Source organism: Myotis nattereri, assembly GCF_964212035.1.
Source record: "Myotis nattereri genome assembly, chromosome: 6".
NCBI lineage: Eukaryota > Metazoa > Chordata > Mammalia > Chiroptera > Vespertilionidae > Myotis > Myotis nattereri.
In genome coordinates, this window is record NC_138081.1 from 7,812,487 (window position 1) to 7,838,293 (window position 25,807).

The following is a 25,807-nucleotide window of genomic DNA, read 5'->3' on the forward strand; positions in this document are numbered from 1 at the left end:
ATTATTATTCCACCACCAGAAAATGTGAAGCAGAATAATCAAAAGCTCCTCCTCCCCAGTTTCACTTTGGAGTCTGATAGACCAGGCTGGAAGTTTGGCCTTGTTGTTAGAACAGGTTATATTTGTGGACAAGTAACTTCTATCAATTTCCTCCTAAGTAAAGATAACTACTATTTGGGGAGGGCTTAGTATGTACAGACATTGCACTAACACTTTACAAACATTTTCACATTTAATTCTTCCTTAAACCCCACAAATCATATGAATGATTGTCCATATTATCAACCACTGAGCCACACTATTTTTCAGAGGAGGAAACTGCACAAGCAGCACAGCTAGGAAGCTGTAATGGGACTTGAAACTGATTATTCTACTATCTCCTGGGGTTAATGAGGCTCAGAAAAAGAGATGCTTGGGTTGCAGGCTGGATCCCCAGTAGGGGGTGTGCGGGAGGCAGCCAATCAATGATTCTCCCTTATCATTGATCTCTCTCCCTTCCTCTCTGAAATCCATAAAAAGATATATATTTTTTAAAAAGACGTTCTATGGAAAATTGTTTGCACCTGGCTTTATTGCTTTAAGCAACCTGTTATTTCTTAGTTGTCATCTTCATAACAAGCTTTCTGTGTTTTTTTTAAAATATATTTTATTGATTTTTTACAGAGAAGAAGGGAGAGGGATAGAGAGTTAGAAACATCCATCAGCTGCTTCCTGCACACCCCCCACTGGGGATGTGCCCCCAACCAAGGTACATGCCCTTGATCGGAATCGAACCTGGGACCCTTCAGTCCGCTGGCCGACGCTCTATCCACTGAGCAAACGCGTCGGGGCAAGCTTTCTGTTTTTTTAAACCGAACTCCCGCTTTCCCGATTCGTTTCTCACCCCACATAGAACTTGGCTCCATCTAACCTACGACATACCGACTTTATTAATCTGTCTTCCCCAACTCCAAGAGGACAGGGATTTTATTTGTTTTGTCCACTGCTCTCTCTTCAGTACTTATAGTAGTTAGCCTGGCGCACAGTGGGTAACTGTTAGATATTTGTCCAGGGAATGAATAACATGCTTCCAGAACACTCAGGACTCGAGATAAAATAAATGCACGTGGATTGAACCTCGTAGGGACCCTTAGCATTCCGTCTTCCTGTAGGGGAAGGGAAAGCCCCGCCCCCACTCGGCTACAGCCCCGGTGACGCAGCGGCGCGGGGCACACTGATTGGATGACTGGGAGGATTTCTGAAGTCGCGTTTGAGATCTCGCGATTCCGTGGAGTCGGCGCTGGCTGTGTGCGTCATTTCCGGCGGCGCGGTCGCGCAGTTGCTAACAGAGTGCCAACGGCCTGCAGAACAACATGCCGAAGTGAGTAGGGGCCTGAGTCTGGGGGTGTTCGCGGTCACAGTCACTAGTTGGGGCCCCGGGAGCGAGTGCAGAGCGGGTTCTGGTTCCTGAAACTTCTAGGGAAGCGGGAGGGTCTGGGACGGGTCGGGGGGAGGGGGCGGTCGGGGGGAGGGGGCGGGCGGGGGGGTTCTGGATGTTTCGCTTTTGGCAACAAAAAAGCCTGGTTTATGTAAGGATCCTTTGACACGTACTAATCGTTACTAGGTTTTTTAATCTTTTACCTTCAGTGAACAGCACTTCGGGGAATGGGCATCTGTGAACAACTAGTTGTCATCTCTTTTTCTCTACTTTCCATCTCTTTCCAGGTTTTATTGTGACTACTGCGATACATACCTCACCCATGACTCTGTAAGTTTCCTTTCTTTTCAGTTTCGCAAAACCTTATATGTAATAAGTTAGACCTTTTGTTTTTTTTAGATGTAAGTTTATGGTTTTCATTTTGCTGAGGTTTAAGGGCTACTGCGTGGAGAAAATAATTTGAGGTGTTTATTTTTCTACCCTTCCTGTAACTGTTTTCAGAATTTGAAGTTATGAGTCTTACAACAGTCAGTGTTTTCACTGGAGACCCAAAATAATAAAGCTTTAGCAAATTTGAAGATAAAAAGAAGTATGTGATAAGTAAAAATCCAGGAAAGATTGTCCTAAAACTCAAATATCTGATTGTGTCAAGGTGACTCAAATGTTTGATTTGATAAAATTGGAAATGCCTAAATTTGAAACTGAGTACTTAAAAAACTTTTTTGTCTGTAGCTCTCTGCAGCAATTACAGGCTTTTTGTTTGTTTGTTTTTAATCCACACCCGAGGATATTTGTCCATTGATTCTTAGAGAGCATGGAAGGGGGAGAGACATTGAGTGAAACATCGATGTGAGAGAGACGCATGGATTGGTTGCCTCCTGCACGTGCCCCAACCAGGGCCCTGGCAGGAGTCTGCAACTGCGGTGCATGCCCGCTTGACTGGAATTGAAACTGGGGGTCCACAGGCCAACACTATCCACTGAGCCAAACCAGCTAGGGTCACAGAATTTTTTAAATTAATTTTTTAGAGAGGAAGGGAGAGGGAGAAAAAACATTGATTTCCTATTCCATTTGTTTATTTGTTGGTTGCTTCTTTTTTTAAAAAAAATGGTTTTATTCATTTTCAGAGCGAGAGGAAGGGAGAGTGAGAGAGAGAGAAACATCGATTGGCTGCCTCCTACATGGCCCTCACAGGAGATTGAGCCCACAACCCCGGCATGTGCCCTGCCTGGGAATTGAACTGGAAAGGTCTTGGTGCGTGGGTAGACGCTCAACCACTGAGCAACACTAACTGAGCTCATTGGTTGCCTCTTGTATGTGCCATGACTGGAGATTGAACACAAAAGTTTGGTGTATTGGGACAGTGCTCTTAACCAACTGAGCTACCTGGCCAGGGCTGAAACAGAGTATTTTAATTTGATTAAAAACTGCTTTACAAATCATAACAATTCAGGTTTGAATATTTACTGTGTCAGGTAGTGTTCCAAATGCTTTACCTGTATTATTTCATTTAATGTTCATGATAATCCTTTGAGGTTAGTGTTATCTCCATTCCACAGAGGAGGAAACTGAGGCACAGTGTGGCTGGCTGACTGATGTCACAACACCTGTGAGTTGTATGGAGCTAGACAGTCTTCTACAGAGCTTCTGTGCTGGCAGCTCTCAAACTTTTTTGTCTCATAGTCCCTTTACATTCTTAAAAATTACCGATTGTTAAAAAAAATTAGTAGGTTATGTGGGTTGTAACTATTAACATTTGCTATATTTGAAATTAAATCAAAAATTTAAAAATACTTATTTTTTCAGGTAACAAGTATTTTTTTTAGATATATTTAAATATAAAAATATTCCTAGCTGGTTTGGCTCAGTGGATAGAGCGTTGGCCTTCGGACCAAAGGATCCTGGGTTCAATTCCAATCAAGGGCACATACCTTGGTTGCAGGCTCCTCCTTGGTCCAGGCCCTGGTCGGGGCATGTGCAGGAGACAACCAATCGATGTGTTTCTCTCTGTCTTTCCCTCTCTCTTCCACTCTCTCTAAAAATCAGTGGAAAAATATCCTTGGTGAGGATTGAAGAAATATATGTAATAAGTGTGAATGTATGTGTGTGTGTATACACACATGTATATATAACTATATTTTTAGGTAGCAATAATATGCTTTTTACTTGTAACACAAGTAACATTTTAAAAGTGGAAAGTAGCTATTTTTTCAAAGCAAAAAATTACTATGAGGAATGGCGTTTTAACATTTTTGCAAACATTAGTAATGTGTCACTTAATGGAAGACATCTGAATTCTCATCTCCATTATATCTGCTGCACTATGTTTTGGTTGTAGTATGTGAAGAATCCAACCTCACATGGATATAGAGTTGAAAAACAGAAGAGTACTTCAATGGATTTCTTAAATCATTGTAGATATTCTTTAATACTTTATATTTCTGCACCAAAACTCAACTCAGGGTTAGTTGCAGTGTGGAATCTGAAAACATCAAACTTTCTTTACTTGGTTACATTAAAATTTACTGGTCTCTCTTACACTCTGAGTGAATCTTTTTACCATGCATGATTTTGTAACATGCTTTGGTTATTTGGAAAATACTATTTCACTCAGTTTTGCAGGTCTTCCAGGTGTTGACACATTTGATTACATAATATAACAATTCACATTGATTAATGTCACAATTTAATTAGAAATGGCTTTTAAGTATTTGGAAGCTTGCAAGCTTATGGTGGTAGATGAGGTTTTCTAAAATTCTGATTTTTTTTTGAAAGGTCAGATTTTTAAACACTGATTGCTTTTTTGGAAGAAGGGAGAGAGAAACATTGATGTGAGAGAAACATTGATCAGTTGTCCTCGTTACACACCCCGAGGATCAAACCGGCAACCTTTTGGTGTACAGGATGGTGCTCCAACTATCTGAGCCACCCGGTCAGGGCTATTCCATTTATTTTTGAGAAATCTGAATAGCCAGTTTGTTACTTAATTCTTTCAAATAAAATACTGTTCCATGAAAGAGGCAGCTGGTAGAGCTCACAACTTGAACAGTAGCATGCCTGCTTTTCTTTGACATGGTGTATTTTGGCATGCAGCAGAAGTGCTTTGACAAAATATTTCCCATTTTGTCCCCCAGAATATTAAAAAGACGTGAACTTTAGGGTTGAGATTTAATAAAATTAACAATTTTACTGCTTCATCAAGGTTCTGAATGATGTTATAGATGTCCTGGAGGAAACTTTTTCAGTTAAGTTTGTGTTAGTAGTAGCTTTCCTGTAGATCCCCATTCGTTTTGTTTTGCTTTGTTTTGTTTTTTGTCCCTAACCTCCTCTCTAAGTCATTTGGACAATTTTGATGTTATGAAATTGTTAGTGAGGGGGCTGTTCCTTTCTATCCTTTTTCAGCACTATTTTTATATACCTACACACCTTGCTAATGCCAGAATTCAGAAAATTGAAAGGTAGTATGTCCTTATAATAAATGTCTCTGTATGAGGAGCATCAGGAACCCTTGTACTGTTCGAACATGATAGCTTGTGAAAATATGACATTTCCATGGTGATTGAAGGAGTTCCCTGTGGTGGACTTTGAAATGTATAAAACATTCAGAGCTTAATTTTGGAACTTTTACTGGTTCCTAGGCATGATTTTGTTATTAGGCTTGAGGCATTATTGTTGTAAGAATAGTGTAAGCAGTGGCTCAGGAGACAGGGAATAGTATTTTGAAATGTGGACCGCCCATGTGATACTGGTCATATCTGCTGCCAGTGAAGCAATCATTCAGAGCGGACATACCAGTAGGAGGTGGTTAGGCAGCCATGGGGAGCATCTCAATGAAATCTGGATTCTAGGCCTGAGTTTGCCACTTACCAGCTGTAGGTTTTGAGACAAGTTCTTAAGCATAAATAAATGGTAATAATCTTGTGGTATTCTAAAAATCAATTTTATTATAATTTATGTTCAATTAAATGCAAACTTTTTAAGTGTACAGTTTGAGGACCTGTGAAGTGATTACAGCTTGGTCGATATGTCAAAATAGAGAACATTTCCATCACCTCAGAAAGTTCCCTTGTGTTTCTTTTCAGTAAGTCCCCTACACCTCTAACTCTGACTGACCTGGTTTTTACTAAAGACCAGCGTTACTAATTTTAAAACTTCATTTAATGGCCCAGCCTGTGTGGCTCAGTGGTTGAGCATTGACCTATGAACCAGGACATTAGGGTTCGATTCCCGGTCAGGGCACATGCCCGGGTTAGGGGCTCCATCCCCAGTGTGGGACTTGAAGGAGGCAAGCGATCAGTGATTCTCTCTCATCATTAATGTTTCTATCTCCCTCCCTCCCTCCCTCTACCTTCCTCTCTGAAGTCAATAGAAATATATATTTTCAAAAAAGAAGCATCAGTGGTGAGAATCATTGATCAGCTGCCTTCTGCATGCCCCTTACTGGGGATCGAGCCTACAGCCCAGGCATGTGCCCTGATCGGGAATCGAATCGTGACTTCCTGTTTCATAGGTTGCTGCTCAGCCACTGAGCAACACTGGCTGGGCTCATCATTGATATTTCTATCTCCATTTCCCTGCCTCTCTGAAATCAATAAAAATATTTTAAAAACTTCATATGAATGGAATCTTATAGTATATACACTCTGCTTGTGTCAAATTTCTTTTGCTTAGCGTGTTTTTGAGGTTAATCCATATTGCATGTATCAGTAGTTCTTTCTGATTAGTATGTTTAACATGCTAGTGTGATTTTCATAGAGATTGAGACACAGCTTGTAAAGAACATAGCATGGTGTCTGGCATGTAGTAAATGTTAAACATTAACTTAAAAAAAACAAAAGATTAAATATATGGAGTTTCTATTATGCCAGTTTTATTCCAATAAAGCTGTTAATGAAAGAACAGAAGGATTCGTGGGCTGGAGACAAAGGTCTTTGTGTGATCATATAAAGTCTTTTTTTTCTGTTTTGTTTTGTTTTTAACATATAAAGTCTTTATTCTAGACCCATAATCATTTAAAAGAATATATTCTTGCCGAAACCGGTTTGGCTCAGTGGATAGAGTGTCGTCGGCCCGCAGACTGAAAGGTCCCGGGTTCGATTCCGGTCAAGGGCATGTACCTGGGTTGCGGGCATGTACCCAGTAGGAGGTGTGCAGGAGGCAGCTGATCGATGTTTCTCTCTCATCGATGCTTCTAACTCTCTATCTCTCTCCCTTCCTCTCTGTAAAAAATCAATAAAATATATTTTAAAAAAAAGAATATATTCTTATAAGTAGTGTTACTTAAATATGTGTAAGTTATTTTTTAAATTTTTGCCATGGAAGGGCATTAAAATAGGATCAGGGGTTTGTAAACTTTTTCTTAAAATGCCAGGTTATAATTATTTTAGGTTTATGGGCCATAACATACAGTCTTCATTGCAATTAGTTGACTCTCGTAGAGAGAAGAAATGGACAATACATAAACAAATTAATGTGGACGTGTTCCAGTAGTTTTTTTACAGAATCCGATTCGGCCCATAGGCCACAGCTTGCTGACCCTTGCTTGGCTAAAAACACAGTAGATAAATTACCATAGTACATTGTTGGCTAATGTTTATAAGTGATGCATTAGCTAAAGCTGCTAAAGGTAGCCAGGCCACCTCTATATAAAGGTAAGGCTTTATAAAATCTCTAGTTTTGGAAATTTGTTTCTGTGACTGATATAATCTTTTTGTTTTATAGCCATCTGTGAGAAAGACACACTGCAGTGGTCGGAAACACAAAGAGAATGTGAAGGACTACTATCAGAAATGGATGGAAGAGCAGGCTCAGAGCCTGATTGACAAAACAAGTACGTTTCAGTCTCTTGTTCTGGTGGTAAAATGGTCCCATTCTTCTTGTCCCTGTCTCTCTGTTGTTTTTCACAGAAGCAACTCATTCTTAATGATAAATAGAAGCGTTCTACTGTGTTACATGAAAGAAGTGGAAGGTCATTGGTTTCCCAGGGATATAGGAACACATTAATATTAATTATTGAGTTTAGAGCAATTAGGTATTAGACTGGGAAGTGGGACAGAGGAGAATGAGTTGCCTAATTCTTTATTGATGTGGGCCAGATTTTGTAGCAAATTTATATAAAACCTCCTTTGTAGTGATCCATAGTTTTTATTTATTATAAAATAAATCATACTGGTCTATTTGAAACATGGCCTTTCTTAAGTATTCATTGTACTCAGATCTGGCAGGCAAATGTGGACTTTGATTGTGATGTGATTTTTTTTTTTTTTTTAAGCAAAAACTATTATGGAAAGTTTCAAACAAGTTTAATGAGTGAATCTCCCATGGCCGCTGCTCCCCAACCATTCCCATTGCCCAGCATCAGCTACAGCAGTCTTGTTGCATTTATACCAAAGCAAGAGCCTGAAGGTTTTCAAACTTAGCACTATTGACATTGGGGCTGCATAATTCTTTGTTGTGGGGGATGCCCTGTGCATTGTGGGATGTTCAGCAGTAACTCTAGCATCTACCCACTAGGAACAACTCCCAGTTGTGACAACTGAAAATACCTCCACATATTGCCTAGTGTCCCCAAGGAGGCAAAATTGCCCTGGTTGTGAGCCACCAAATACCTTCACCTTGTCCCTTTATCCCTCCTAGATTATTAAGGAGCAAATCTCAGATATTGTCCCATTTTATTTGAAAAAATAAGTTATAATGTAATCTTTTTCTCTATTTGAAAATATATTGGACGTTTCTTGGCATTAAAGGTTAGCATTATACTTGTTTAGTTATTTTTTGTAGATAGGAAAAGAATTTAGGATGAGTAAACATTTTTGTTTTTAAATTTATTGATTTTTTAGAGAGAGGAAGGGAGAGGGATAGAGAGAAACATTTATGAGAGAGAAATATCGATCAGCTGCCTCCTGCACACTCCCTACTGGGTATGTGCCCGCAACCAAGGTACATGCCCTTGACCAGAATCGAACCTGGGACCCTTGAGTTTGCAGGCCGACACTCTATCCATTGAGTCAAACCGGTTAGGGCGAGTAAACGTGGTTTTTTTTTAATATATATTTTATTGATTTTTTACAGAGAGGAAGGGAGAGAGAGAGAGAGAGAGAGAGAGTTAGAAACATCAATGACAGAGAAACATCGATCAGCTGCCTCCTGCACACTCCCTACTGGGATGTGCCCGCAACCAACATACATGCCCTTGACCGGAATCAAACCTGAGACCTTTCAGTCTGCAGGTCAATGCTCTATCCATTGAGCCAAACCGGTTAGGGCGAGTAAACGTTTTTGATGGAGGACTTTTGGAGGAGAGGAGGCAAGCGCTCAGGAGCACACCACATCATGGCCATGATTATGTTGACATTGAGTCGGCTTCTGACTCACTCTTTTCAGACTTTAAAAGCTGTTCTTTTCTTCAGGGTGTGGGTGGTGCCTTATTGGGATATGATGCCTTAAAGAGCACAGGCTCAATTGAAAGGCTAATGAATAGCTGTTCATAAGTAGCTACTCTAGGTCAATATTTTGGAATTATCAGTGATTTACTTGAATAATTTGACCTTCTGCACTGGCGGTGTAGCAGGATGTGGGAAAGGTGCCTGGGTTGCAGACTACACTGCATTGGGAAGGACTTAACATTCAGGAATAGACTTCTATGAGTGTGTATTTTTGTATTTACTTGTGACTCCTTTTTAAAACAAAATATAAGTAATCTTCAATCTTGTTTTAATTTGTGCCTCCTATTGTCTGAAAAAAAGTAAAAGTTTGTTGTATTAGACATTATTTTAGGATCATAATCTCCCTCCTGTCAGGCTCTTGCTTTGAAATCTGTGTTTCTGTCATGTCTCTCGGCTTGGTGTGTTCATTGTAAAACTGGTAAACCAAACAATACATTGTTTTGACTTAGGACAGCACATATAGGAAGGATGGAAGTTTATAATGTCTGGTTTTTGGACAGGTATCATACATTTGCAAACAAAACTGAATGGCTTGAATTGGTTATAAACCACATCTACAGATTAAAGATTACTGCTTCTCTTTGGTAAGCATTGATAGGTAGGAGGTTTTCATTTCAATCTCCCATCGTTAATTCAGCCATAGAAACACTAAATAAAAACAGTTAAATAAGAAAACCCAAATCAGTAAACCAATCAATTGCATTTTTAGCTGGTGAGTACCTAAAGTTGATTTTAAAACCATAGAGGCTGGGAGCATTCATTACTGCAGAAAGCACCTCAAATCAGAGAAGGATGGGGGCTGGATGAGGCCCAGGCACTGGGCTTTGCCCTCTTGTACTGAGCACAGGCCCACACCCATGCACCAGGCTTGCACCCTGACCTCCTCTCCCTGGAGTAAATGAACACTCCAGCCCCAGCACACTCATCTGTCTGGATGACTTCTCAAGGCTGATCCCCGTAGCCCTCCCCTAAGCATGCAGAAGGCCCTGCACTCCACATCCATTGAAACCTCCATGTAAGGACCAGCAATGAGTGTCCCCTGGTTCCTTTTAGTGAAATCTCTTCTCCTCCACCCTGGCATTCACCCCAAGGCGTTCCCCAATGCAGCAGCCCTGAGAGTGCACCTGGTGGAGAAAGTCGTGTGGACGGGACTCAGTGACCAGAGATGTGGCCTTCAGTCGAGGCGTGTGTACAGTCCTGAGGGACTTAGCCGGGAGGGGGCAGAGGAATACATTCTCAGGTCCCTCCTTCAGCCCTCAGATCTCCTGCTTGTAGCTCCATTAGCCAAATAAGTGCTTAGCTGGACACTTAACGCTAAAAATTATTTGCTGTTGATGTGAGTTATAAGTTTAAGTTATTGTCATGCATTTTTTCTTTAAATTGTATTTTTTTCTTGTTCTTTTTTTATTTTTACGGAATTTATAGGGTAACATTAGTTAATGAAATTATATAGGTTTCAGATGTACAATTCATCTGTATATTGTATTGTGTGTTCACCAACTACAGTCAAGTCTGGCGTCCTGCATTCTTATTCACTGAATCTGGCACAGCCCTAGCAGAGACCACCCTACTCTGCGTACACACTCAGGAGCCCAGCAGGGTATTACATTTTGAATGTGACAGGAGGGACAGCCCTTGAGCAGGGGTGGGGCCCTTGGTAAACCCCCAGTCACCACTCACAGAATGCCAGGCCTGTGTCTCCTATCTACCTGTTTCACCAGAATCATGGTAAACATGTTTGAATACGTAGCAACCAGCATAGAACTTATGCTTCAAAAACCCCCCTACAAAAACCATAGAGGCTACGCAGCCAGCATGGCTCAGTTGTTGAGCATCGACCTATGAACCGAGAGGTCACGGTTCAATTCTGATCAGGGCATATGCCTGCATGGCGTACAGGAAGCAGCCAATCAATGATTCGCTCTCATTAATTTTTCTTTCTCTCCCTTTTCCCCTCTGAAATCAATAAAAATACATTAAAAAATATCCTATCTAATAAAAGAGAAACATGGTAATTATCGTACGACTGCTACCCTTCCCATTGGCTAATCAGGGCGATATGCAAATTAACTGCCAGCCAAGATGACGGCCGGCAGCCAGGCAGCTGGAAGCGAACATGAAGCTTGCTTGCTTCAGTGACGGAGGACTCCAACGTTCCCCGCCTGCCTTGCCGGCCTCTGAGCTTGCAGTTTGAAACATTGTAACAAATATAGAAGCTAAACAAAACCCCAGAAACCTGCTTTAGTCAGCCAGGCTTCAGCCAGCAGGACTGCAACATTGTTTCAAATACAGAAGGTAAACAAAGGCCAGAAACCTGCTTTCAGCAGCCAAGGCCTGAGACTGGAGCCAAGCCTCAGAGCTAAAGCTGGCCCAGAATAAAAAAAGAAAAAAGAAAAAAAGGAGCGGTTGGGAGCTTCAGTCACTCGCCAGCCTGAAAATGGCCCTCAGCCCCTCACCCAGACTGGCCAGGCACCCCAGTGGGGACCCCCACCCTGATCCAGGACACCCTTCAGGGCAAACCAGCCGGCCCCCACCCGTGCACCAGGCCTCTATCCTATATAGTAACAGGTAATAAGCCTCTTGGCACCGGGATCAGCGTGACAGGGGGCAGTGCCCAAACCTCCTGATCGCCCTGCGGCTCTGTGTGTGACAGGGGGCGGGGCCACAGCCTCCCTATCCGCCCTGCTCTGTGCCTGATGGGGGGAGCTCCCCAAACCCCTGATCACCCTGCGACTCTGTGTGTGACAGGGTGCGGTGCCCCAACCCCCTGATCGGCCCTGCTCTGTGTGTGACGGGGGAAGGTGCCCCAACCCCCTGATCAGCCCTGCTCTGTGCCTGATAGGGGGGAGCTCCCCAACCCCCCTGATCTCCCTGTGGCTGTGTGTGTGACAGGGGGCGGTGCCCTAACTCCCCTATCAGCCCTACTCTGTGCGTGACGGGGGAGCTCCCCAACCCCCTGATGGGCCCTGCTCTGTGCGTGACGGGGGGTGCTCCTTAACCCCCTGATCGGCCCTGCTCTGTGTGTGACAGGGTATGGAGCCCCAACCCCCCTGATGGGCCCTGCTCTGTGCATGACAGGGGGCAGCGCTCCAACCCGCTGATCCACCCTGCTCTGTGTGTGACAGGGGGCAGTGCCCCAACTCCCCTATTGTCCCTACTTTATGAGTGACAGGGGGGAGCTCCTCAACCCCCTGATTGGCCTTGCTCTGTGGATGACGGGGGGAGCTCCTCAACCCCCTGCTCTGTGTGTGACAGGGGGGAGCTCCTCAACCCCTTGATCGGCCCTGCTCTGTGTGTGACAAGGTATGGAGCCCCAACCCCCCTGTTGGGCCCTGCTCTGTGCATGACGGGGCAGCGCCCCAACCCCCTGATTGGCCCTGCTCTGTGCGTGACAGGGGGTGGCGCTGCAACTTCCCTATCGACCCTGCCTTGAGTGTGACAGGGGGCAGTGCCTGAACCCCCCAATTGGCCGTACCCTGAGCGTGACTAGGGGTGGCATCGCAACCTCCCAATCCACCCTGCTCTGTGCATGACAGGGGGCAGCGCCCCAACTCCCCAATCGGCCCTGCTCTGAGCCCGACCAGGGGCTGTACCTAGGGATTGGGCCTGCCCTCTGCCACCCGGGAGCAGGCCTAAGCCAGCAGGTCATTATCTCCCGAGGGGTCCCAGACTGCGAGAGGGCACAGGACGGGCTGAGGGACCCCCTCACCCCCCCCCCCCCCCCCGTGCACAAATTTTTGTGCACCGGGCCTCTAGTAAATGAATAAAACCATAGAGGCTATGATGTAGTAATCTTAGATGATTGCTATTTAGAATGGAATAAGTGGGACCATTAAAAATTAAAAGAAACTAGTTATTTTAGTAAATGAGTTGTTGAATTCTTATTCACTCTGTGTTTTTTTTCTCACTTTATAGCTGCAGCATTTCAGCAAGGAAAAATACCTCCTACTCCATTCTCAGCTCCACCTCCTGCAGGGGCTATGATCCCACCTCCCCCCAGTCTTCGTAAGTTTATAACATTTTTATCTTAAGGGGTGTAATTGGGCAGATTGTACTTTGATCATGTTAGATTATCTCATAGTGGGCTTTAAATTCCTCATTGAATGAATACATAGTAACAGAAAACAGCTTTGGTGGTATAATTTCTGAAATATTTTTAGTTACCTTCTGATTGCATTATTACTGGGATATTGTATTTGTGACATCCCATGTGGGTCTGAGATAGATTCAGTGGAAAGCTCAGGATGTATGTGTGATTGGATGAGCTAATATATAAAGAGGTATTACTCAGTATATTAAATTACTTCTATGAACATAACACTGGAGGCTAGAAGTCGCTGATAAACTCAGTATTCCTATTTTCTAACCCACTTAATACCAAAAATAGAGGTACGGTGCATGAAATTTGTGCACGGGTAGGGTCCCTAGGACTGGCTGGCGATCAGGGCCAATCGGGGCCTTCAGGCTGCCAGCCGGGGCCTGCCTTCATTCCACGCTGCCCCCTGGTGGTCAGCACATGTCGTAGCAAGCGATCGAACTCCCAGTTTCCCAGCCAAACTCCAGTGGGGACAATTTGCATATTAGGATTTTATATATATAGATATATACCTTGCGAAAGACAAGAATTGTGTAGTTGAAAGTGGAGTAGGTCAAAGGCCTCTTCTCTCTGGGAAGGTTTGTTGTTTCTGCATGATAGACAAGGAAATTGAGTAACTGTTTTTTGGCTCTTCTGGAAGGTTTCAGATTGAAATTGAACTCAGAGACCTAAACTCAGTCCTGTAAGTCAGTGATTGCCAACCGGTGGTTGCAGAGCACTGGTGGTCCATGAGGTCCGACAGGTTGGCGACCTCTGGTTTAAGGAAACCTTTGTAGCGGTCACCAACCGGTGGTCTGCAGACAGGTGGTGGTCCGTGAGGTCCAAAAGGTTGGCGACCGCTGCTATTAAGTGGTCATGGATATATATAAACACAGAAGTAAGGAGGCTGTTTATAATAGTTTTGCACAGGTGGACTACTAATAGCCCACCAAAACTTTGTGGGCTCCCACCATCCTGGGACTGGCCAGGCCTCAGCTCACAGCAGCTCTTACGTCACCTCTCTCTCCTCTATTGTGACAGGCTGGCACTCAACTCCATTATTTTACTAGTATAATAGTCTGTGGTATGAATGTATCAGAATTAACCTCACTGTTTCTTACTGATGGACATGTAAGTTGTTTTCAATTGTTGCTGTTGTAAATGATACATCAGGAATATCTCTACATAGACATCTTTGTATTTTCAAAGAATCTTTTAAACCTGGGCTAGGATTTTTAAAATCTGCAATTAGCCCTAACCGGTTTGGCTCAGTGGATAGAGTGTCGGTCTGCGGACTGAAAGGTCCCAGGTTCGATTCCGATCAAGGGCATGTACCTTGGCTGCGGGCACATCACCCGTAGGGAGTGTACAGGAGGCAGCTGATGGATGTTTCTCTCTCATCGATGTTTCTAACTCTCTGTCCCTCTCCCTTCCTTTCTGTAAAAAAATCAATAAAATATTCTAAAAAAATAAAAAAATCTGAAATTAGGTACTTATGGTTTAAGTATATCAGCTTTTTATCAGTAGACAAGTGGATAAAAAAGCTGTAGTAGCCCTAGCCGGTTTGGCTCAGTGGATGGAGCATCGGCCTGTGGACTGAAGGGTCCCGGGTTCGATTCCGGTCAAGGGCATGTACCTTGGTTGCAGGCACATCCCCAGTAGGGGGTGTGCAGAAGGTGGCTGGTCGATGTTTCTCTCTCATTGATGTTTCTAACTCTCTATCCCTCTTCCTTTCTCTCTGTAAGAAATCAATAAAATATATTAAAAAAAAAAAAAAAAGCCGTAGTGCCCTAGCTGGTTTGGCTCAGTGGGTAGAGCATCAGCCTGTGGCCTGAAGGGTCCTGGGTTTGATTCCAGTCAAGGGCACATGCAGGCTCTATCCCCAGTAGGGGGCGTGCAGGAGGCAGCCGATCAATGATTTTCTCTCATCATTGATGTTTCTATATCTTTCTCTTCTTCTCCCTTCTTCTCTGAAATCAATAAAAGTAAAAATATTTTTTTTTTAAAAAGCTGTGGTACATTTATACCATGGAATACTATGCAGCAGTGAAAAAGAAGAATCTCTTACTCTTTGAGACAGCATGGAGGGTCCTGGAGAATATTATGCTAAGTGAAATAAGCCAGTAAGAGAAAGACAAGTATCACATTATCTCACTCATGTGAAATCTAATGAACAAAATAAATGGATGAACTGAGTGGAACCAGAGACATGGAAGCATGGAACAAATTGCCGAATCTCTGAGGAAAGGCGTGGGAGGGTGGGTGGGAGGTGATCAACCAAAGAACTTGTATGCATTTATACATAATCCATGGTCACAGACAATAGGGTGGTGAAGGGGGGACAGGGGCAGGCTGGAGGGGGTTAATGGGGGAAAAATGGGGGCATATGTAATACTTTCAACATTAAAGATTAAAAAAAGAAAGAATTAACAACATAGTGACAGAGGGAAAAAAAAATCTGAAACCAGGTACTTTTGGTTTGAGTTCAGCTTTTTATCCGCAGTGCTTTAGAAGGAATAATATCCCCTTTTAAAAAATCAAGATTTTGGTATTTTTTTAACCTGAGTAATCTGACTTCATTTTATACTTCTGTCTAGATAGGCTTGTTCCTGCTTTTCAGTCATAAAGTAACTAAAGTTTTGTGGCATGCTGCTTTTTGTGGATCTACTGTTAAAAGACCATGAGAAGTTTATTGTTATAGGATTTGGACCAGATTATGAGGTGCTATTAGTTTCATTAAGAAGATAAACTGATTCCCTGGCTGGCGTGGCTCAGTAGTTGAGCATCGACCTATGAACCAGGAGGTCACAGTTTGATTCCCAGTCAGGACACATACCTGAGTCTCGGGCTCAATCCCCAGTGGGAGGCGTGCATGAGGCAACGGATCAATGATTCTCTCTCATCATTGATGTTTCTATTGCTCTCTTCCTCTCCCTTCCTCTCTGAAATCAATAAAAATATATTTGAAAAAAATTTTTTAAAGTGCTGAAAGGAGATAAACTGTTCATGTATAAGCATATCTTAACCTCAGACCCCATTTTTTATTTCAGCGGGTCCACCTCGCCCCGGTATGATGCCAGCACCCCATATGGGGGGCCCTCCCATGATGCCAATGATGGGTCCTCCTCCTCCTGGGATGATGCCAGTGGGACCTGGTAAGTTTGAATATCCTTCTAGAATGCTCCATTGTGTTTTAGTGCTCCATTTAAATATAATTCTTAGTTGGCTATCTAACTGTATTGCAACAAATTAAATTTGGTGAATCTGTAATGCTTAAGAAAAATAAACATTTGGTTTATCAGTATAAATGGATGCTCCAAAGACGTTGTGCTACTAAAAGCAGGATAAGGCATGCCTGGCTGGTGTGGCTCAGTGGTTGAGTATTGACTTATGAACCAGGAGTTCAATTCCTGGATGGGGCACATGCCAGGTTATTGGCTTGATCCCTGGTGGGGGGGCATGCAGGAGGCAGCCAATCAATGATTCTCTCTCATTGATGTTTTCTATCCTCTTCCTCTCCCTTCCTCTCTAAAACCAATAAAAACATTTTTTTTTTTTTTATATATTTTATTGATTTTTTACAGAGAGGAAGGGAGAGAGATAGAGAGTTAGAAACATCGATGAGAGAGAAACATCGACCAGCTGCCTCCTGCACATCCCCCATTGGGGATATGCCCGCAACCCAGGTACATGCCCCCGACCGGAATCGAACCCGGGACCTTTCAGTCCGCAGGCCGACGCTCTATCCACTGAGCCAAACCGGTCTCGGCCAATAAAAACATTTTTAAAAATAAAATGAAATAAAAGCAGGATAAGGCTGCTTCTTTTTCTTTTCTTCTCCCTCCTATTTCCTTGTGTCCTTCTGACTTTGGGCCATCTATATATATCTACACTAATAAAAGAGAAACATGGTAATCGGCGTACGACCGCTACCCTTCCCATTGGCTAATCAGGTCAATATGCAAATTAACTGTCAGCCAAGATGGCGGCCGGCAGCCAGGCAGCTTGAAACTAACATGAGGCTTGCTTGCTTCACTGACGGAGGACTCCAACGTTCCCCGCCAGCGGCTGCAGGCCTCTGAGCCTGCAGTTTCAAACATTGTAACAAATATAGACGCTAAACAAAACTCCAGAAGCCAGCTTTCAGCTGGCTGGGATCTCAGAGCTGGAGTTGATACAGAGTTTCGAGAACCGAAACAAACCAGATACCTGCTTTCTGGAGCGGAGGCCTAAGAGCTGGAGCCTCAGAGCTAAAGCTGGCCCAGAATAAAAAAAAAAAAAGAAAAGAAAAAAAGGAGCAGTTGGGAGCTTCAGTCCCAGCCTGAAAACAGCCCTCAGCCCCTCACCCAGACTGGCCAGGCACCCCAGTGGGGACCCCCACCCTGAAGGGTGTGTGACCAGCTGCAAACAGCCATCATCCCCTCATCCAGGCTGGCCAGGCACTCCAGTGGGGACCCCCACCCTGATCCAGAACACCCTTCAGGGCAAACCAGCCGGCCCCCACCCATGCACCAGGCCTCTATTCTATATAGTAAAAGGGTAATATGCCTCCCAGCACTGGGATCAGCAGAGCTGAGAGGCCTCCCGGCACCGGGATCAGCGTGACAGGGGGCAGCGCCCAAACCCCCTGATTGCCCTGCGGCTGTGTGTGACGGGGCAGGGCCACAACCTCCCTATCGGCACTGCTCTGTTCGTGACAGGTGAAGGCACCCCAACCCCCTGATCGGCCCTGCTCTGTGGGTGATAGAGGGCGGCGCCCCAACCCCCCCCCCACGGGCCCCCCACCCTGAAATCAATAAAATTGATTATCTCTAATAATTTTTTAAAATCCTAGCCCAGGTTTAAAAGATTCTTTGAAAATACAAAGATGTCTATGTAGAGATATTCCTGATTATTAGAGATATTCCTGATTAAGGGCCCCCCCACGGGCCCTGCTCTGTGTGTGATGGGGTAGAGCCATAACCTCCCCATCGGCCCTGCCCTGAGTGTGACAGTGGCGGCGCCCCCAACCCCCTGATCGGCCCTGCTCTGTGGGTGTTAGAGGGCGGTGCCCCAACCCCCTGATCTGCCCTGCTCTGTGTGTGACGGGGCGGTGTGCCAACTCCCCTATCGGCCCTACTCTGAGTGACAGGGGGAGCTCCTCAACCCCCTGATGGGCCCTGCTCTGTGCGTGACAGGGGGCAGCGCCACAACCCCCTGATTGGCCCTGCTCTGTGCATGACAGGGGGCGGTGCCCCAACCCCCCAATCGGCCCTACCCTGAGCATGACTGAGAGTGGCATCGCAACCTCCCAATCCGCCCTGCTCTGTGCATGACGGGGCGGCGCCCCAACTCCCCAATCAGCCCTGCTCTGAGCCCGACCAGGGGCTGCACCTAGGGATTGGGCCTGCCCTCTGCCACCCGGGAGCAGGCCTAAGCCAGCAGGTCGTTATCTCCCAAGGGGTCCCAGACTGTGAGAGGGCACAGGCCGGGCTGAGGGACCCCCCTCCCCCCCGAGTGCACATATTTTTGTGCACCGGGCCTCTAGTATATATATACATATATATAAGCCTAACCGACTGTTACAACCGGCCAGTAGCTATGACGTGCACTGACACCCAGGGGGCAGACACTCAACACAGGAGCTGCCCACTGGTGGTTAGTGTGCTTCCACAGCCAGCCTCCTGTGGTCTCTCCCTCTGGCTGGCTGGTCCCAATCGGCCCCAATTGGGACTGGGCGAGACATCCCAATTGGCCGAGAGGGACTCCACCCATGCACGAATTTGTGCACCGGGCCTCTAGTTTATAGTGAAGAAACAGGTAGATGAGCTTGTTCCACTAGGGCATAAAGGGAGGGGTACTACTTTTCTCGGGCTGCTACTTTTCTTGATTTTGATTTGGAGCAGAGTTAACTCCTGTTGCTGATTTTTAATCTTGGAGGTCAGTTAGGCCAAATTAGTGTATGAAAAGCCCTTAGGCCTGGTGGTTGGTCTTTTATTCAGGAAGAGGGAAAAACTTCTTACCTCAAACGTTTTATTTTAACATAAACATAAATGTACATTACTTTGGAAATTTTCCTGATAACATGGTCAGGGCCTTTGCTTTGAGAACAAATCTACTGATTGGAACACTATATATTTCTTGCATAAATCAATAAGCCATTACCCATAATGTATCCTTTATCAACTTTAGTTTCTCTTTTTTTAAAATATATTTTTATTGATTTCCAAGAGGAAGGAAGAGAGAGAGAGAAACATCAATGATGAGAGAGAATCATTGATCGGCTGCCTCTTGCACGCCCCCTACTGAAGTTGTGCCCCCAACCTGGGCATGTGCCCTTGACCGGAATTGAACCCGGAACCCTTCAGTCTGCAGGCCAATGCTCCATCCACTGAGCCAAACCGACTTCTGCACATGGGTCACGAAGTTTCAATCGCACTGTACGTGCATGCCCGCACGTGGTATTTTGGGGCCAAAGAGCCGCATGTGGCTCGCGAGCCGCAGTTTGCCGACCACTGGGCTAGGGCAACTTTAATTTCATTTTATATGAAGTGGTTAGAGACCTTGTGAGGCAATCTAGTTCCAATCTTTTATGATCATCTCACCTACCAAATATGTGAGCACTTTTGGGGGGGATGTTTTTCCTGAGTCTTGCTAAATATCAACTTGGATTTCATAGAAACAGTTCTTTTTTTTACACTTGTATTTTATTTGCAGAATAGTTAAATTATGTAACTAGAGTAAATACAGCTGATGCAAGAAGCCTAGAGTTCAACTGGTAAGACAAGGTACAAAGTATTAGAGTAGCTTCCTATACAGAAGTATGCTCACTGCTGGTATTATTTAGAGGGATGGGAGAGTTTAGGTAAAAAGAGTTCCTGTGTTGCTCTCTTTGAGCCCAAAACACAATCATTAAGTGACTTAGATGGCTTCTTTGGCATTCTTAAATCCGTCACAAGTTCAGATTCCTAGAGGGTTTGGTTGTGGTGAACTGTGAATGCATAACTAATCTAAGGAAGGCTTCTATAACTCCGCTTTAGGCAGTGATTGACATTAGAGAATGCAAGTTGCTGTGGCCAGTTCTCCTGAGTATTTTGTTGTTATTTTCAGCCAGGATAAAATAATATGTTATGGGATTTGCATTAAAATAATGGAGTAGTTGGGGGTGGGCATGGATAAGAATGGGTGGGGATGAGATAAATTGGCCATGGGTGGATAATTGTTGACCCTGGATGATGGATACATGGAAATTCATTATTCTCTTTTTTCTTTCTATTCTGTGTGTGTTTGCACATTTCTATAATAAGTTGGAAAAGAATTCGAGATTTATTAGTAATTAGACCTGTTAATTTCCAATGTTGGCAACTAATTAAAAATAAATGCACTGTGGAGACCAAAGAAAACAAGTTTTCAGAGGCCTCGTGTTCAGTCTTTGGTCTAGATCAGTTGTCTAGAAATGCTGAATGCTACTTACGTTATGGTGGGCGTTTTTTGAAATAAGTTATCTAGTAGTTTAGTAGTATTCTCTATTCCTGTTGAAATTAATCTAAAAAAAAACCTATGTTCCTGTTGGGTTTTGTGTCTGCATATACTTTTGTTTTACTTTTTGTGATAAGGCTATATTCAGCTTTGAATATAGTTTTCTCTTTAATCATTTATAGCAAGCCTTTAATCAAAATGATTTAGTTGAAAATAGGTAATTAAGGTAAAAATTGATATTTAAAAAGGAAATATATATAGCATGAAGATTATGAGACATAATAATAAAATGAATACCCATGAACCCACCACCCAGCTGAGGATGTAGAACATTATCAGTTCCATGAAACTGCCTGTGTTTTCCTCCAACCTCTACCTCTCTGCTTGCCCTCCCTCCCATGGCTCATTAATTTGGCTGGTGTATTGATTTGACACTTTAATAAATTCATGAATAGTTCTAAAATGCATTAGAAAAAAATATTTTTGTGTGTGTGCTAATTGTTATAAATCACATTATTGCCTAGTATTTGTCTTATGACTTGAGCTAAGTATGGTTACTAACAGGTTCTCAGCGTGGGCCTCCTGCTCACCTTTCCTACAACTCCAAACAAATGCTTAGTGGTGAGATTGTCCTCTGTGCCTGTGTACATCCATGAAAATAGCTCCAAGTTATATGGTGGATAGAACTGATTAAAAGAGCTGACTAAGCCCTGACTGATTTGGCTCAGTGGATAGAGCGTTGGGCTGCAGACTGAAGGGTCCCAGGTTCGATTCCGGTCAAAGGCATGTACCTTGGTTGCGGGCACATCCCCAGTGGCGGGTGTGCAGGAGGCAGCTGGTCGATGTTTCTCTCTCATCGATGTTTCTAACTCTCTATCCCTCTCCCTTCCTCTCTGTAAAAAAATCAATAAAATATATATATATATTTTAAAAAAGCTGACTAAATAACATGTGACTTAGTTGTGAATTTCCCTAAGTGAGAAAAAAGGTCAATTTAGGGAACTAGTGGTGCCTTCCCCCTTACTATCATTAGATTATGATTCCCATATGGTTCTTGTGTTGACCTTTTGCTTTTTTGTTTGAGAATGTCTAAATATTTTAAAGATGTGATGAATTTGTTGCATTCTTTTGACAAGTATCTTCTTTTTTGCAGGGAGGGCTACATTTTTGGCTTTAATTGCAGTCCCGTCAAGGTTTCCCATAAGTAGTATTTTCTGACTCTCTTTTTGGTTTTCTTTGTTTTGTCCTGCAGCTCCTGGAATGAGGCCGCCTATGGGAGGGCACATGCCAATGATGCCTGGGCCCCCAATGATGAGACCTCCCGCCCGTCCCATGATGGTGCCCACTCGGCCCGGAATGACTCGACCAGACAGATAAGGAGAAAGGGGAGCCTCTTTCTATCAGGCTTCTGTTACTTGTTCTCTTCACAGGAGATCAAGGTGCTTATGACTCTGGGTGTTTTCTAGTAGCAGACAAGGAAGACTCCCTCCCTCTTCCTCTGAGAGAATAGTTTTTGAGGGACAAAAAAGCAATTTTCATTTGTATTGTGAAATGTGAAAATAAAATTGTCAACTCTTTTCGTTAAAAATGTGTTCCCTTTTTTCTCCCTCCTGTATTTGTGTATTATAAAGGAGATGAACTAGCTCAGTTGTTTCTCCAGCTTATTCTCTTTAGCATGCCCTCTGCATGACATTGTTTTTCCTTAGCTATAGAATGGGTCCCTTTGGACAGCCTGCCTTTAATTAATAAACTTTGCCTGTGCAAGATTTTTGTTATAACACTTGTAGAGCTTTTTGTTAATTAAAATAGTAAACAGCACAATTGGTTAATTTTTCACATGATTTAAACTTTGTGTAGTAAGTGAAAAATTTTATGCTGAGTAGGGAAAAGACTTTACAACGCATGCACGTCAGCTAAGAATAGCAGGGATTGCCTTAACCTCAGCTTCTCTTTTCTCCCAGCTCTTCTTTTTCTTGAGTCTCAAATAGTCAAAAATCTTTCTATTAGCAATGGTAAAATTAATTCATATTTCTGTGGTACAGAAGTTTTTTTCAGAATATCATTTGTTATATCACTGGGCTATAAAGGTATGGTATTTTCAGAGAACCATCTAGAAAGTTAGTCATAGGCACTGTTCATATTCAACTCAGTGTAAAACCTAAACTATTTCACACTGCAAGTGGGAGTGAAAATTATTATAACCCCTGGGGAGGGCAATTTGGCAATATCAGAATTACCTATAGTCTTTGATTTAGCATTTCCATGTCTAGAAATATACCCTACGAATATACTTGCACATGTATGAGATGACATGTATATGATTATGCATTGCAGCAGAAGGTACTAGTAGAAATAACAGATGTCCAATGAAAAGGGACTTAATTTATCAAGTACGATGGCATATACCATGCAGGTTAAAATAAAATAAAGAAGCCCTAGTAGATGTGGCTCAATTGGTTGGGCGCAATCCTGCACACCAAAGGGTTGCCAGTTTGATTTCTGGTAGGGCACATGCTTGGTTTGCGGGCTTGATCCCCAGAGGGGACGTATGGGAGGCAGCCATCAATGTTCACGTTTCTCTCCCTTCCTCTTGCTAAAAGAATCAATAAAAAATCTTTGACAAAAGAAAAAACAAAACAATAAGGAAGCTTTATGTATTGATGGGGAAAGATTTTCAAGATAACACCTTGTTCTTCACCTTGGTTTATTCACATAGCAAGGTGTTGTTTCCTGCTATTTTTTAAAGCAAATATTTATAGTGCCTTTATGCATACAGGGTCTCTGGGAGGACAGATAAACACCTAGTAGTACTAGTTGCCCATAAAGAGTAAGTAAATGGGTGGCTGGGGGCAGGGGAAGGAGAGTCTAGTCACCTTGTATGTTTTGGACTTGGAATCATTATTTCATAACAAATCATCTCTTCATCTGAGGTTATTGTTACAGTGATGTTACAGCAGACTGTGTCATAAACCAGCAGTTTGCAATCTGTGATCATCAGAATCATAGCAGACCTTATTCAAAATAAAGATTCCAGATTTTGATTCAGTATATCTTGTGTGGGGCTTAGGAAATTTGCATTTTGGGAAAGCTCCCTAGGAAATAATATTGTTAGTGGGTTTGGCAAACTCTGCTGTAGGATCCAATAATCTAAGAATATAAAGGTTTTTTTAGAGAGACAGGAAAGGTGAGGGAGAAACATCAATGTGAGAGCAACACATCACCTGCATGCCCCCTCCCACGGGATTGAGCCTGCAGTCTGGACATGCGTCCCAACTAGGAATGGACCGGGCAACCCTTTGGTGCTTAGGACTATGCCCAACCAACTGAGCCACACTGGCCAGGGCTCATTGTCACATCTTTTTTTTTTTTTTTTAGGCATATATTTTTATTTTAGTGCTTTTAAAAAAATGAACCATTATCTTCCTCTTTTTTCAGATTCTGAAGGTAGAAAATGATTTGCAGCCATAAGGTATCAGCATGCTTAGGTACCATTTACGTAATCTTCGAAATCAGGCTCAAATAGTTCAGCATGGGGCAAAGACAGGTGCAATCTTTTAAAGAAGGTCATAATGCCCCTTTCTCATTTTCTTTTTTTTTTTTTTTTTTTTTTAGTTTTATTGCTTAAAGTATTACAAAGGGTATTACATATGTCTCCTTTTTTCCCCCACCCTTGACAATCCCCTGGCCTCCCCCACCCCCCATTGTCACATCTTTTAAAGAAAACTTCATTCTCAGAAATTGATAGTTTATATGTCTGAATTTGTAGCTCAGGTTTGTTACTAAATTTTCTGCAGATTTAAGAGTTTGTTAGGGGAAACCTTGGCAACTGAGCTTATGTGTGAGTCAGCTTATGTCTGGTTTGGATGGCTCTGTCAGGCTGAGGGTGAAGAGAGTGTCCTTTTTTGTATACACAGATGCTCACAGATACCTATTAGGTTTTTAAAAATAGCCTTGGGTACTTAGAAACAACCCACATCTTTTTATTGATTTATTTTTAATTTTTTCATTGATTTTTTTTTTTACAGAGAGGAAGGGAGAAGGATAGTCAGAAACATCGATGAGAGAGAAACATTGATCAGCTGCCTCCCAGGGGATCGAGCCCACAGCCAAGGTACATGCCCTTGACCAGAATCAGACCCGGGACCCTTCATTCTGCAGGCCGACGCTCTATCCACTGAGCAAAACCAGCTAGGGCAACCCAGGTCTTTTTAAAAGGAAGCTTTTTCCACAGAGTGTGTAAGAATTTGTATAGGTGCAGTCAGTACTACTAGATATCAAGAATTGAAGAAGTGTAGATGTGGGGTAATATACTTCCTTTTCGGTGGGCAGATCCAAAGCCATGGGGAGTGCAGTTAAAGTTCTAGTTATTTCCACTCCCATGACTCTAATGGTTTGTCAGAATGCCGGTCCCCTTGATTCCCAGCTGCCTGAGAAATGGGATCCTTGCAGAGGGCCACAGGCTAACTTGGTCCTCCTGTATGGAAAAAGTCCAGTGGTGATTGTTCCAATTACATAGGTTCAGTCAGATGGTATCTTTTAGGCTCCTAGATACGTTTTGTGAAGAGAAAAAAGCCTGGCCTGCCTTAGGTTTCTCTGACAGAAGTGTCCTAAAGGCTGGCCTGGTATATTGGTTTTTATGAAAATGTTAATAAATGTTAACTAATTGAAGTGATTTCTTTCTCTCCCAATTGAAAGCTTAAGGGTTAGACTTTTGGCACAGAATCAAATATGGCCTCTAGAATAAATTCAACAGACAAGTGCGGGAATAAAATAACCTGAATGTTATTTATTGTCCTTGCTCTTTAGAGGTGTGTGTGTGTGGGGGGGGGGGGGGGGGTGGATTTCAGACTTCTAGAAACATTGCAAGAACTGTACAACGAACACATACACATTTTGACCAGAATCGCCTCTTGTTAGCTGTTAGCATTTCATCTATTTGCTTTATTATTTGCTTGCTTGCTCTCTTTATATGTTTTTTCTGAGCCATTTGAAAGTAAGTTACTTATACCATGCCTTTTACCATAAATACTTGAGTGTGTATTTCCTAAGAATAAGTACATCCTCTTACAAAATCATAGTTTAGTTATCAAGCTCAGAAAATAGAACCTTGATTTAATAATTTCATTTACCAGCCATATTTCATTTTTGTCCATTGATCTAACATTGTCCTTATATTCTTTTTCCTTTCCTGCATAGCAATGGTTCTCAACCTTCCTAATGCCACGACCCTTTAATACAGTTCCTTATGTTGTGGTGACCCCCAATTTCATTGTTACAAATTGAACATAATTAAAGCATAGTGAGTAATTACAAAAACAATATAATTATATATTTGTTTTCCGATGATCTTAGGTGACCCCTGTGAAAGGGTCGTTTGACCCCGAAAGGGGTCGCGACCCACAGGTTGAGAAC

The 25,807-nt window shown here is 43.0% G+C and overlaps 1 protein-coding gene across 1 annotated transcript; it reads left to right on the forward strand.

The window, feature by feature from the left end:
- The first annotated feature begins 1,219 nt into the window (after window positions 1-1,219).
- On the forward strand, window positions 1,220-22,038 carry SNRPC (small nuclear ribonucleoprotein polypeptide C). The gene is made up of 6 exons (XM_081095030.1): window positions 1,220-1,360; window positions 1,705-1,747; window positions 7,139-7,247; window positions 12,778-12,867; window positions 15,988-16,092; window positions 21,648-22,038. The coding sequence occupies exons 1-6, from the start codon at window positions 1,353-1,355 to the stop codon at window positions 21,770-21,772; spliced, it is 480 nt and encodes a 159-aa protein (XP_080951156.1). The 5' UTR covers window positions 1,220-1,352; the 3' UTR covers window positions 21,773-22,038.
- The last annotated feature ends 3,769 nt before the right edge of the window (window positions 22,039-25,807 follow it).